General features: G+C 40.5%; 1 protein-coding gene across 1 annotated transcript; it reads left to right on the top strand.

Annotated features, from left to right (window-relative positions):
* Nucleotides 1-257: 257 nt before the first annotated feature.
* GPR143 (G protein-coupled receptor 143) lies at nt 258-14066 on the top strand (the record flags this gene model as incomplete). Its single annotated transcript, XM_082070859.1, has 8 exons — nt 258-501; nt 2150-2259; nt 5247-5341; nt 6933-7025; nt 7522-7631; nt 9009-9117; nt 12001-12118; nt 13571-14066. 8 exons carry the CDS (start codon nt 258-260, stop codon nt 13868-13870), a joined length of 1179 nt encoding a protein of 392 aa, XP_081926985.1. The 3' UTR covers nt 13871-14066.
* Nucleotides 14067-15452: the final 1386 nt, after the last annotated feature.

Raw genomic sequence — 15452 nt, 5'->3', positions numbered from 1 at the left:
TCTGAGCAAGCATGGGGCATGTTTCAGATTACACTGTGTTTTCTTGTTCGGATCTGATCTCCTTGGTAGGAGAGGCTGAGAAAGGCAGCTCTAGGGGATTTACTTCTAGCAGCAGCAGCCGGAGCACATGATCCATCAATCGCGTGATTCTCACCACCACGGACTAATGGGAAGGGTGAAGAAAAAGTGAACGCTGCCTTGGGAAAGCGGCAGCGTTTTCTACTGCTCGTGGGGCCCCTCAACCAGCTGGGTGCTTCATGGCTTCCCCCAGGTTAGAAACCTACTGCTGCCCGAACCGGGATGCAGCCACACAGCTGGTGGTGAACTTCCAGCCTGAAGTCTTTTGCGGAGTTTGCATTGGCAGCGCCTCCGTCAGTCTGCTACTGACCATCCTGCAGCTCCTGCCAAAGAAGGGACAGACCCCACGGAAGATGCTCAAAGCCTCCTCCTCTTCCACCATCCTTCTCCTTATCTCCATTTGTGACATCCTTGGTGGCTTAGGTAAGTGATGTCCCTCACCCTTGCTGTAGCAGGCTCTTATTGCTCTGAGGTACCATGGCCAAATGAAGCTGGTGAGTGGACAACAGAGATTTCTGAGGGAAACATGATGTATGTATTTGCAGAAAGATTTGGACTGAGATCAGAAAATGACGGGCTTTTGGGGGAGGAAGGTCTTGTTTAATAGTGATATTCTAGAAATAAAAGCTCTTGGCAAATCTGCACCAAAATCTCTGTTTTTAAACAAATAAAATCCAGAACTTTGGGTGGTTCTCAGAATAAGGCATGAAAGTGGAGGCAAGGCAGCACATTTAAAAACTAAAGCTGACATCAAACGCTTAGCTGATCCTTGGACTACATTTGAAAAATACTTCCTATATGTTTTTAAAACAAAGCTTGCCACCTTGTTCATGTGCCAGCCGCTTCTCTGGGCACATGACATCGAGAGCAAACAAATGTGAATTGCAGCTGTACACAGGCCACGCTGGACACAGGCTTCTGAAATGTGAGCGAAGCTCCCTTATCAAGGACAACCTGCTGCCCAACCCCTGCCTGATAGATTGGAGGAATAAAACAACAGACAATAAAACAAAGCTCATGAGTCGAAATGAAACTAATGTGCCTAATTCTGTCCTGTCAGTTTATGGCATTTACTGCTAAATTAGGGATAAATCACCGTGAGACATGCTGTGAAAATACAGGATGAGTTTGTTTCTACAATAGCATTCTTTCCCTCACATTAGATAACAGAAGTTGTGTTGTTTTGTGGGTCTCTCTCGCTGCCTGAGGAGGAAGTGGGATTTCAGGTCTTTTCCTCTTTCACACCTAGCCAGGTTTTCTCACGGTACATAATAAGTACCAATACGAAACCAAACAATAGAAGGGGAAATAAAGAAAGAGACATATGGAAAAAACACATGCATTCAACTGGAAAAGGTTCTTTCAGTCAGATGAGGCTAGCAATAGATAAACTTATTTTTCTCCCTTCCTCTTTCACTGGCAAACTCAAACTATTTGTCCATCATTGTCTTTGAATTAGACTCACTTGGTGGGTGGGAAGCCATTCTTTCTTGGTGGGAAAGGTCCTGGATTTGTTCTGCTATATGTTGGTGCCTTAATGCCTGTTTCAAGCAAACCAGAAAATTTCACTAACAAACTCTAAGTTAATTTTAAAAAGTCCCGTTTTGTTTAGTCCTGTGACAGAAAGGAGAAGAGCTGCTTGCAAAAATGAAGCCAGGGAAAAGTAAGAAATATATTTTTTTCTGCAATGAGGGATTATAGAGAAATAAACATTAACATATGAATATATGCTGGTAAAATTGTAAATCAATAGTTACTGTTTTATGTCAATCTGTTAAATGCTACCCAATTTATTTTAAGGATGTGTGTGACAGTATCGGAAAGTAAGTGAGACTTTAATCTACATAAGATTTCAAGTCCAAGCAGTGTCAGACTCTTGGGGCCACTTTCCCTGAGCAATGACACCGATGTTTAAATGGCGCAGTTCTTCCTGCTGTACTCCTCTGCAGCCATAGCCTTCCTGTGGATGCACAAAATCTGGGCCACGATGTAAAATATGTGGCTGGGGAGAAGCATGTGACTAAAATCATGCCAGCAGATTCAAAGCATTAATAGTTTTTTTTTTCTTTAGGTATAATCTTCAGATCAAGTATATGGCTGGGCTTCCCAAGCTTCATAGCTAACATTTCTGTGGTGAACGGGACCGACATGTGGCCTTCTGCTTTCTGCGTGGGGACCGCGGTAGGTACCGAGATTGTCTCCCCTTCCTCCTGCCCCATTTAACAGTCCCTCCACCTGGGGAGTCAGAAAGGCAAACCACAGTGCCCGAGAGGAAATCGGGCTCTGAGTCAGAGCCTGGATATGATGGTTTCAGCCTCTGCCACACCCCTGCAAGTGCATTCATGCTTCCTTCCGAAAACCCAGATCAGGGCGGGCAGGTTGGGCGATGCTGCAGGGTGCTGAATGCTGCAGGGTGCACATGAGGGCACAGGGCAGAGCGGATCAGACTCGTTCCGAGCATTTTGTAGTACTCACTCGTCGCAGGAGTGCTGGGATAGTGGAGGGCACACCTGTAGCAAGGTCAGGGATATGGAGGCTCAAGGGTATAGACATTTCTGAACGAGCTGGAGAACCAGCGGTTTGGTTTGTAGTGGGCACAGCATCACTAGTGCCCCAGCAGCTCCCAGGTATCTGCCTACCTCCTCTGCCCGAAATCACAGCCTGTGTGGTGGTGGCAGTGGGGACCAACCGAAACCAGCAACTCGGGCAGCACAAATTAGCTTTTGCAGTGTGAGGGTGTGTGTTTGCAACACAGAGGGATTGCAGGACAAATATTCCCAAAGACGGAAAGCTGCTGGCAGAAAATCTGTCCCTGCCATGTAGGATTACAGCTCAGGTTGCTGCTTCTATGGGCATCCGATGACTGCGTCTGGCTACATCTAATAAATTATCTTCTGGATTAAAAAGCAAGAATAAGAAAATGTAAATGAATTCCAACAGTGCAGATTAAAACTCAATTTGACACATTACAATCAGAGTACTGTGTCAGAAATGTGATTGGAGTTTAATGTACAAGAGAAAAAGGCCATGCTTTTTACCAAAACACGGAGAATGACAAATAAGACAGATCATCACTTTACCCAAATTCAGTAGGAACATAGGGTGCCCAGTGAATTAATACACGAGCAATAACTGTATTAGCTTCACAATTCAAAGTTTGTAATATAGAATAGGATATACTGCACATAAACAAAATTACTCAGCTCCGATAGTTTTAAAATAAAACAACATGTGCCAAAATGCAACTCACTGTACCTTATATGCCTATATAATGACAATTTCAGACATGACAGTGTTGTGCTATAGAAGAAACTACAACTTTTATACATCTATTGATTCTCAATTCCATCATGATATTTAAGTTTTGCTTATTAGATGCAAATATTGATTTTCTTTCTTTGAGGAAAAGAAAACTTGTAGCAAGAATATCCTATTAACACAAAACAAAAGAAAACAAATAAACCCAAACATGTTTCCCCATGTTTTATATTTCACTTTCTGGCCCTCAGCAAAAAATAATATTTTAAACAGTGACAAAGATAAGGTATGCAGACAGTTTTTCATTTGGATCTCAGGTTAGATGGTGAGCAGCATAGTGGTCTACCACAATTTTTATTTTGTCTTTCTTGTGCTCCAGCAAAGTGCTGTAATTTGAGTAATTTGCTAAATTTAGGTTTAATAATATTGGAATGAAAAATAACCCTCCTTCAACTCACTTCCCCTCACATATTCCCATGTGAGTTAATAAAATGTTCCTGATTCTATTTTATTTTTCCTTTAATACTGTTGTTTTATTTCACTTAACCACAAGCCAATACAAACTCCAAACAGTGAGGCCTTTAGGCATTTCCTTTGAATAACACCCTCTGGTTTGCAGGGGAGTAACCTCTCGGGCACTGTAGCAAGATGTGTCATTTTGCTAAAAAGTGAGGTAGCACATGAAGATTTTAAGTGCATCCGATTTATACTATTTTTGGAGATAGTATTGTCTATGTTGAATTTTCTGGGTGGAAAGACCTTGCAGTTTATTTCTGTATGTGTGTGTGTGTATAGGAAATTGCGCATTTTCAACTGCAGCAAATATGTGAAAGTACAGATGAAGTTACACACTGAGTGCTATGGATAAAGTGCCGTAGAAGGAAGACTGGAATTTTCTTTTCTGGCTCCTGTGCACTAGGAAAATGTCATGGTGTCTGAATTAAATACTGAATAATTCACACCACAAATGACTAGAGGCAGGGTCTACACCCATGGTGAAAGGAAATATTTCCCAGCTTGATTTGCCCTTTGGAAGAAGGAATGGTAGATTGCTATTCACTGTCATTTGGCTCAGTAACAACTATGTTGGTTTCCAGCTGTAAAATGATGCTACTATGGATCTGTGATAAAGGATATTCAGATAAGAAGTGAAAGAGACCTCAGAGGCAAGGTAATCTCAATATTAAAATAGTTCCAGACTATTACAAAGAGACAGTTCCTATGGAGAAGAAATGTGGAATTTAGAAACAGCAGCAAAGAAAGTTCCCTTATCTCATATAGGCTCATGAGAAAAATGCATAGGGTCAGCTCATGAGCACCGTGGAATTTAAATCAACTTAAACCTTTTTCCTTTGGATTTTTATTGAAGAAACCAGTCAGGGAGTTCACTATCAATAATTTTTCCAGAGGGTAAGTGATATTTTTTTTAACGATCTTTTTTTTTTTTTTCCCTCAATAAATGTTCCTTGAATTGGGTTCTTGTGCATGGAGAAAATGCCCATCACATGCAGAACCCAGGATGCACAGGCACCCTGTGATGATGACTGACCTCAGCTACTGAGAAAGTACTAAAATTTTAACCCAAAATTAAAACATTCTCACCATATAAATTTCTTTAGGCTTTGCTTACAACATTGAGGGTTAGGACTGGAGAAGTAAATAACAGGTTTTCTGAACAACAGAATAAGCTGGTAAAGCAAACGCTGTTCAATTTACCTATGGCTTGACCTGTTGACTACAGCAAAGCTGTTCCTGTGATTTTGAGTAAGATTTCATACTTTATAATCTCAGCTGGAAAATGCACACTTTTAAAGAACAAATCACCAGGCTAATGGCTGGAGTCCCTCCCCTGTCCCCAGTGGTACTTGAGAAGCAGCTGTGACATTTGGCTTTTTTTTTGTCCCCTGCAGATGTGGATCCAGCTGTTGTACAGTGCTGGCTTCTGGTGGTTGTTTTGCTACGCTGTTGATTCTTACTTGGTGATAAGAAGATCAGCTGGACTGAGGTACCAGAGTTAATACTCTGAATTTGTTTTTTTTTTCTTCCAACACTGTATGTCCATGTTTGCAACTATATAAATGTACAAGTGAAGCTTTTACAAACATCTGATGTTGCTACAGTTGCCAGGTAATGCTATGGATGGGTGGTGTGCTAAGTGTTTAAATTGCCAGTGCAGTGCTCAGATATTGATCGTTTATGTCCAACTGGAATTTAAATGTAAATGAATTCATTTAACCTTTGGAAAAATAGGGAGCAGATCAGGCTCTATGAACTTTATTGCAATGAGATAACTAGTTTTGTCCCTACTCTGTACCTGAAACTGATTCTTCTGGCAAAAAAGAAGTGTTATCCTGAAAATAAAAAAGTGGGAGGGGCTAAATGCTGAATTTCATATAGCTCATTCTCCATTTTTTTCCTCAGATTTTCTGTTTTATTCACTTCTCAGTGTTGTCATTATTACACTTCTGATCACGTTTGTAAAGTTTTTAAGAATGATACATACTTACTATATATTTTTCTGCAATGCCTGCAACAAAAGCAGCTAAACCCTTTAAGAAGTACCATGCTTTAATGCCGAACAGAAAATATAAGGTGTTTCTAAATTGGTTGTTAGAAGGGCAAAATGACCTTCAGTTGCTACTGCTAACCATGGAATTAAGTGACTCTCTTCCCAGATGATACTGAGCAATCAGGTACTGGAGACATGGTTCATTCAGCAGAAGTTATCAATGTTGGGATTTTTGAGTTAACTTCAGCCTGTGGAGCATAAACTTGATCTTGTGAAGTCCCATATTTCTAGTCTGACACAACTGGGACCTACCTCCTTTCCCCATCCCTATTGACCAGAAAAAAAAAAAAATCACATGTATTTGGGCTTTATTCTGAGATCAGAGTAAACAACAGAAGACTTCCTACACACACAGATGGGACCATTATTCAACTCTGAAAGTTAAACATAAGTCTCTGCAAATTATAGAAGCGTGATTTATTTGACTGCTCGGCTCCATTCTCAAGTTTTAATCCCATAATTTGCTCTCTGTGGGACAAATGAAGGATGCAGGGGTTCCTTCTGGATATTTGGAGATAATAATAGAATCATAGAACAGTTTAGATTGGAAGGGACCTTCAAAGGACATCTAGTCCAACCCCCTGCAATGAGCAGGGACCTCTTCAACTAGATCAGGTTGCTCAGAGCCCCATCCAACCTGGCCTGGAATGTCTCCAGGAATGGGGGCATCTACCACCTCTCTGGGCAACCTGAGCCAGTGTTTCACCACTCTCATTGTAAAAAATTTTGTTCTCATGTCTAACCCAAATCTCCCCTCTTCTAGTTTAAAACCATTACCCCTTGTCCTGTCGTAACATGCGCTGCTGAAAAGGCTTTCCACCGTACAGGCTGGAGGACACAGGACTTCTTTGTGCATGCTTGAACAGCCTCCCACCCCACCTGCTGTCCTTAGTTTATTGCCCTGTCAGTGTTTGTTCTGCACCATTTCATATGCCTGTTTCAGTGAGGGCCCTATTTTTGTTTTGCAATGTGGAAAGTAAGAAAGTTTGGTATTTTTAATTATGCCTGTCCTGTTTGGTGCCTGCAGTACGATTGTGCTGTACCACATGATGACGTGGGGCCTCGCGGTGCTGCTCTGCGTGGAGGGAATCGCGCTGCTCTACTACCCTTCTCTCTCCAGGTAAGCAGGGCTCTAGGGACAGACTGCAAAATCCGAGTGGTCTCTGGCCATTTGAATGGCTTTCAGTCAGCTTTAGAGACAGGAATCCAAATGCTGGGCTTTTTTGATCTCTGACAAGCGCATCCCACTGAGTGAGTATTCTAGAAATACCTGCCTGGGTTGTAGGGGGGTCTGAAGAAGTATGTCAGGCACTTGGACATGCTGCAGCACTGTGATATAGCTGCTGCTATGAGCTACTGTTCTCCTACTCCTTGTTTTAGCTTTGTAGTTGTTCCATTAAATTTGAAAAAAAATGCACAGACAGCGCATACTAAAAATCAACTTTGTGTCCCATATGATCTGGTCATGAAGGTCTGTGAACCAAAAGTTTAGCATCTGTTCGCTTAATTCCTTTATTTTTTTTTTTTTTAAGATAAAGATGATGTATATGAAATAGCCAGAACTATCACATGTGGAAAAAAAAAATATATAAGCTGTTAATGATTTTTTTTCTCAGCTGTGAAAATGGCTTGGAGCATGCAATCCCACATTACGTCACGACCTATGTCCCCCTGCTGCTAGTGCTGGTGGTGAACCCAATCCTGTTTAGGAGGACAGTATCAGCAGGTATGTTCCTAATGGCCAGCATGGATCAGTATGTGTTATTTAACAGCATAACAAGACTATAAAACATCATGCCTGGGTATTCAATGATGTGGGATAGCTCCTCATTAAATCATAAAGATACAGCGAAGGGTGGGAGGGAATTGCCTACTGAAATGAAGATACCATCTAGAAGGGAAATTTTCCCTAGAGACACACTCTGATGACGTACTCAAATTATGCTGTTATAAATCTTTACTGCAGATTGGCAAAGGTGTTTCTATGTTACTCAATTACTCTTGATTTGATGTGTATAAGGCAGTGTATAGTGGATGCTTTACTGTAGTATCAGTACTGATCTGGATTTTGGAATGTAATTTATTCTGGTTTAAGGATAATGTTGGTGAGATATGATAGTTGATTTAAATTCTTGGCATCCCTGGAGCTAAAAAAATAATAAAGTATGATCAGAATTTTGTTACTTCTGATTCTGAGATTATGAAACAAATGGGAATTGTTCACAATTCAGATAAGACCTTGAGGTTCCCATTTAATTTATTATCCAGTGCTTTGAAGAAATGAGACTGAAAAAAGGCCACAGATTCAATGCATTCTTTGCATGTAATGTGATCAGTGCTAGATGTTTGCAGTACCTGAATTCATACTCATCATCTACACATTGAATATTTAAAAACAGCAATTGTACAAAACAGAATTTGTACTCAGATAAAGACTGAACTGTATTCTCAGTTCAGTCTTCATCTCATCCATCCTGTGTCCCTCTGTAATACTAATTTTCAAAGGAACAGCTGTTCCTTTAAAAAGTTGTTCCTATAAAAAGTTGCTCTTTTTATGGGAAAATACTGAGTGTATCTGTGTTTGTACATATGTGTGTTCCTTGTGATATCTTGCAAGGTGGTATATCTGTCTATTTTTGCTGAAAATACACCTTCGAGATTTAGAGGTGTAGCCAATGCTGTATCAATTGCACAATGAAATGTGCATAATAGGATAGAATGTATTCTATTTTAGTCTAAACATCACATAATAAATCTATCATTATATCACACTTTACATAGAAGTTGTAAGCACTACCTTTTGTTATAGAAGAAAAGTACGTGGACCATAATATTTTCTATTTTCAGTGGGACTGAGAGAAGAAAAAACAGCTAGTGGGATATCACTCATTTTAGGAATCCATAATAGGTGCACTTCTTTTCCTTTAGTGTTGGGCTATGTATGAGATTCCTTGATGACGGTCCTTCCAGCTTCTGAACTGCTGCTGGAGACAAATCCATCCATTCCTTTGTTCCGCCTTTACATACATCTCTTTTCTGGATCCTTGTGCCTATAACTAACAAGGAGCATGTTTATTAATGAACATCATTGTATACTTTCCAGTTGCCTCCTTACTGAAGGGGAGACAAGGGATTTACACAGAAAATGAGAGACGTCTAGGGACAGAGATCCAGATCCGCTTCTTCAAAATTATGCTGGTATTCGTTATTTGGTAAGAGGTGAATTATTTTTGTTTAAACTGCCTTTTTCCCAGCTAGAGAGGGTCAGGGACAAAAGTAGAATCTGATGGGTTGCTTCATTTGTTCGTCTTTATGCTTGGAAGGGAAGGTGTCTAAGAAAGAAGTAGTTCTAAACTACTTCACCAACCAGCTGAATCACTCATGTAGCATCACAAGTCTGTGAGGAAATGATGTTTAACCAACAGGAAAACAATAACCACAAGAAACAATAGCCAAAACCAGAAATAATATTTGCCCACAGCCTAAAGCTATCTGGAACAGCAGCTCCCCAGCACTGTGGGCTGCTATATGGCTTTCTGTACTCAAGATTTCTCAGAGCCTCTTGTCATCAAACACACCATTGAAAGCCTATAACAAATATGCTTCTAAGACTGCCTTCATGGCCCTGACTATGATGCAGCCACCTCTGTGGTCTGCAGGTCCCAAGAGTGTGAAAAGAGCATGGATACCATCTGGCAATACAGGGTTATGTGCCAGAAAAGAAATCTCTGTATGATCGTGTGTGAAACTGGAGATAATTTAATTTTTTTTTCTTTTTTTTAATATTTCATCTTCCTCCATGAAAACAGTACTTTGGGGTAGGAAAGGAAAGAGATAGGGAGGAGAGAAGGGAGGGAGCAAAGGAAGTGGAGAAGGAGGGTGGGTGCCCACCCCATCCCCAAATCACTGCACCTCTGCTCCAGCAGCACCGTCCAGTGGAGTGGTGACCGTAACCAGATGTAGTGGATGCACACAGCAAAACTGAGCTGAAATAGGGCCTGTTTTTGGAGGAGTTTTTGCTGCATTCTCATGATTATCAGACAGCAATAAAGGCACCAGAAGGGGTGATGATCCACTCTACAAGGGTCTGTGCAATGACCTGGCGAGAAGTGGTCACTGCAGTGAAATGTTTACTACCTGCATGGGTGACACAAGTGATGGGGGGGAAAGAAAAGGTCCTGGAGTAGTGAAATGGCTTGGACAAACTTCACAGTCTCTACAACTACTTATCTTTTTTATACACAGGTGGGTTATTTAGTTTGGAGAAGAGGAGGCTGAGGGGAGACCTTATCGCTCTCTACAACTACCTGAAAGGAGGTTGTAGCATGGAGGGGGTTGGTCTCTTCTCCCAAGTAGAAAGTCATGGAACAAGAGGAAACAGTCTCAAGTTGTGCCAGGGTAGGTTCAGACTGGATATGAGGAAAAATTCCTTCACAGAAAGGGTTATCAGGCACTGGAACAGGCTCCCCAGAGAAGTGGTGGAATCACTATCCCTGGAGGTATTTAAAAGACACATAGATGAGGTTCTTAGGGACATGGTTTGGACATGGTTTTCCAACCAAAATGATTCTATGATTCTGTGATTAATGCATGTTACATTGCTTTAAAAGGCTGAGCAGGGAGAAAGACTGCCTTTTTGTCTTCTCCTGGCTGCTGTATACTGGGGTGCTCTGGAGGGAAATGATGATCTTTTCTTGGTGAATAACAAAATCCACTTGGCTCAGGAGAGAAGTTTCTAGTGCGAAGGGTGGGGTAGCCAGCAGGAGAGGTGAGAGAGACAGCAGCAGACAAGCCTGCAGCATGGCTTCCTGGAAACTGTTGAAATAATGAGGAGCAGAGATTTAGCCAGGCCTCCAGGGCTGTGGAAAGAGCGAGCCTTATTGTGGAACCCAAAGGCACCACAGAAGTGCATTGCAACCTAAGGAATGGTGGCCAGCTTGCTGATCTGGGAGAAAGCGTGAAAGAAAGGATCAGTTCCCCAAGGACACAGTGGGGACATATGTTTATTTCTATTTGGTCACATTCTGGGCTTTCCTATTTAAAAAAAAAAAAAAAAAAACAAATAAACGCAGCTTTAGTGTTTGGTTTTGTTCTTCTGATGAAAAATAAGCTGTAGAGTATAAAAACTGTTTCAAAGTTTACAGCAGGGAAAAAGCTGAGGCAGTCCCATCTCAGAAGCTTGAGGAAGATACCATTCCCTCTCAGGGGTTAAAAATGAGACAAGTTAGCCGAAGACAGCAGGTTGGGGCAACATGGGGTAGAAGAGATGTCTGCAGGGAGGGCATAGCAAGACATTTTGCACTGTGTTAAAAAATAATTGCAGAATGGATATGTATAAAACCCTTTAGAAAGTATAGCATGAATGCTGATGATTTCCTTTCTGACACTGCAGTAGAACTATAAAGAAATGCTTGTCTGACTGTTTGTAAATCATAAGAAGATATAGTCATTTACTATAACCTTTATTTAGTGTAGAATATCCTCAGTTTCTTTCACAGGATGAGGTTTGGTTATGCTAATCCTTCTTTGGAAACAGAAATTACCTTTATTCCAAACAGTTGATGGCATTTTCAAGGATTTTAAAGTCAGCTTTGCTTTTGTGTTGTAGGGTTTTTTTTATGCACATTTTGAAAGACTGCTGTAACCTAACCCTGAAATTCCAACTCCAGCTAGAGTTTCTGCAGCCTTTTACAACACCCGAGCATGTATTTAGTTTCCTTATCTGTGAGCACTATCCTTTTAAGACACAAGCAAAAGAAGTCAGCATGCATGATGTTCCTGTTATGGGTCACAGTTGTTTATTGTCCCAGTTTTATCCTGCAATTTACTGTTCTGCAGCAAGCTCAAATGATCAGGTTGTTGTTTGTTTGTTATATTGATTTCTTTCTCTAGGCCTGGGCTGGCAGGTGTCTGGTTTTTGAACTCAGACACCTACTGGTCCCTTTAGATTGAGACTTAACCATTAAAATAAATCTCACTCTCCTTACTAGTGATCCTAATTTCTATAATTTGAAAGTAAAGCATATTTTGCATATACATATACACATATATATATAACTGTCTTGTTCTCTTCCCCTTCTTTATTCCTGCAATAGCTGGTCATCCAATATCATCAATGAGAGCCTTTTGTTCTACCTTGAAATGCAGCCAGATATCAATGACATGCCCCTGAAAAACATCAGAAGTGCTGCTCTGATCACATGGGTTATAATGGTAGGTCAGCTGTGACATTGCTTAGTCTTAGAAGTTACTTTTATAAGATGGTGGAACAGCACCAGTGTAGTGGGTGGTTTATGATTTTGGGGGGTATAAACACTCTGAAAATCGAGAAAGAAAACCAGAAAGTAAGAGAGAGGAAGGAGCAGTCACTGGGAGTGCTTTTCACAAATAAACTTTGCCAAAAATGTACAAAAGGCAAACTTTTTCTCCCATTAACTGAAGTATGCAGTCTCTCCATGAGCGATTGCTTCCCATTTTAAGATCCAGAACAGACCACTACAAAGATTTCTAGTCTAACCTTGCTAACCTCTGCCGTAATGCAAGCTACAAAGCTTTAGCTCTCAGTTCCTGGAGGTTACCCAATAAAATGGGCATTTTTTGGTAATTCTGTTTTTAACTAGTGTTTTCTTTATTATAAAGAATAATTGCATCTTATATAGTGACTTTGGGGTAATTATTTGGGGACAAGTACATGAAAAATCTTGAAAGCAACGCAACAAAAATAGCTGTAGGATGCTGGCCTCTTACTGTAGCCTACCCTCTTTTCTCCTATTGTAATATTTGAGAAGGGATTTTTCAGAGGTAATACTGCAGGTCCTTTTCCAAGTGAGTTTATTCTGAAGCTGTTAAATATTTGTGAGGCCTAAGCACGCTTTGTGTAGTTAAGCCCTTTGTATTGAAGGGTTAAGTGATGCAACTGATTTGATACAACATCCCACTCTGACAAGGAGCGAACACATTGATGTGACAGGGACCTTGCCCTTGCTCACTTGGAGAGCAAGAGGTCAGGTCTAGGAACTGAGCTACTTTTTAAATGGAATGTAAAAATAATTTGCTCTTTTCTCATGAGAAAAATTGAAACAGCTAAAGCCATTTACTTGCCAAACATCCCATGGCACTGGAAACAGAGAGAATTTTTTTGTAAATCACTTAGGATTTTATTTTTTAGTGACTCTTCCCATTTTGCTATCCCACTTGGATGGACAATTTCAATGACTCAGGAATATGCAGCAATTCCAGACAGATCAATTCCTGCTATTTTAAAAAACTTGACTGTTTATGCTAGTGTTGACTCTCATGTATTTCACTTGGCTTCTAGTAAAAAAATATAATGTTTGCTTTTATGAATTAAAAAGTCTAGAGCTCGTGGGGAAAGTTAAAAATACACCAAGACTGACCAGCTAACATTCGTGCTAGAAAACCATTTAGTGATTACTGTTCACTAGAATGGCCTCAGCATATTGGAACAACAGGCTGTGGCATTTCACTCTGTTTTGTTTGTGTCACAATGGGAACAACATACATTTTAATTTGTATGCAAATAGCATATTTTAAAAAACAGCTATTGTTCAGTGAAAGGGGAGTTGTTAATACGTGGAAGGTGTTCTGCCACAGTTGGAAACAGAGCCTTGCTGGTATAACTCCTGTTGCACTTTTCCTTCCTAGGGGGTTCTTAATCCAATGCAAGGCTTCCTCTTCACGTTAGCATTCTATGGCTGGACGGGATGCAGAGTGGACCTGAAATGGCGAAAAAGCGAAATACCCTGGGAATCACTGTCCTCATCAACTGTGGGTGAAAACGCCTATCCCTCCCCAGTGAACTACCAAACCAGCATCCATGATCCAAAGAAGATACCATCAACTGACAGCCAGCAGACTGACGAGGCCATAAGCATGTTGTCTGAAGGTAACACTAGTAGTGATGAGAGATTAACTAGAAGCTCTCCCATCTACCAGGGCTGGTAGTTTATAAGCGCAGAGCTGGATCCCACTTCTCACGTTGTCAAGACTTGTAAAACCATGTCACTGGGTGAACAGTTGCGTGCTCTGGAATTAGGTTTGTGCCCATTGTCTTGATGTAATTTCCTATAACTTGTGTGTGTGTGAGAGCGAGAGCATGTCAGACGGACAGATATTATGGTTTATGTCTTCATTTGCCTTATAGAAGAAGTGTTAACAGGTATAAAACCCTGATCCTTTTCTAGCAGGAGTATATCTCTGCAAAGACCTGTTACTTACAATTTGTTTTCATCCATCTTGTTTTAATCTCTCTTGTAACCTCCGTGTGGTAGAAGAGTCTTTTGTTGAAATAAATGGACTATTAATATGTTGGGGTTTTAAATGTGTTGCCTTGCTTACCTTGCTCAGCATAAAATTCCTCCCTGAGAATTACAGCTCTAGGATTTATGGGACACCATTTCCAGCATTGATACTAGTAAAACATCAGTGACAGCAGACTTTGACATAAGTACAAATATTTTGTTTGTGTAGAATCTCACTGACATAGTCTTCTTTTAGCTTGTTTATATGAATTTTGAGTTTGGTTTTATCTAGGGAAGTGAAAGGCTTTTTTTAAAAAAGAATGAAGCCCAGGCTAAACCTCATAAACACTTCAGAAATAATGGTTCCTGTTCACTCCTGGTTCAAACAAAAATAACCCTTCAAACTATTTTTTTAAGTATGAATTTGGTTTGATTCTTGTATGTACTTGTCTAACAGGATTATGACTGTTAGTGGCAGGTGCATTAAGAGACAACATTTGCAAAAAAAAAAAACACCCTGGATGATCTGAGTGCTCAAGAAAAAACAGAATAAGTAGAATCAATAGTCCTTTCCCTGAGGTGTGCTCTATTTTACGTTTTCATCTCCTGAACGAAGAGATATTACATCCATTCTCTTTATTTTCCCAGATATGTGCCTCTTTTTTGTGCAGTGCCCTAAGTACCTATAGCCAAACAATTTCCCGGATTGGTTGAAAGTCAGGAAAAAATGACGATCATGTCTACCTCAAGCTTTCATATCAAAGGTAGAAGTAGTACGATTTAAGTCTGGTTTCACTGGAAGCTGTTTACAATACAGTTTGACGGATGGCATGGTGGAAGCCACTTGAGCCCAGGTAACCTCCCTCCCTCGCTGCAGCCTGAGGCCAGGGCTGGGCATAAAACAAACCCTATTTTTCAAATGCTGTTCACACCCACTTTGGCTGAACTTCACTGGCTGTCCACACCTTTCTTTTCCAGCCCAGTTCAGTTCCAGCTATTGTAGAAGAAATAAATATATTGTTAAAGAGCAGCTGACAGATTGGTGCAATGATAATGTGAAGCTTAAGCTGCTGTGTTACTAAGGGGAGTCCCAGGGTGGTTAGAGACACAGGATCAGCAGAAACTATACAGAGCAATATTGATTTGCCTTTAAAAATAAATTGCCTTCTTAAACTAATTGTTTGATACAAAGGTGTTAAACAACAATCAGATAATAATTTAGGCAGACCATTACAGAGCTGTGGTTGGTTTGTAGCAAATCTTCTACATTGTGTACTATAGAAACC

The sequence above is a fragment of the Streptopelia decaocto genome (genome assembly GCF_964273445.1).
Source record: "Streptopelia decaocto genome assembly, chromosome: 1".
NCBI classification, from domain to species: Eukaryota; Metazoa; Chordata; class Aves; order Columbiformes; family Columbidae; genus Streptopelia; species Streptopelia decaocto.
Note: the sequence above shows the minus strand (reverse complement) of the source record. Positions and strands in the feature narration are given on the sequence as shown.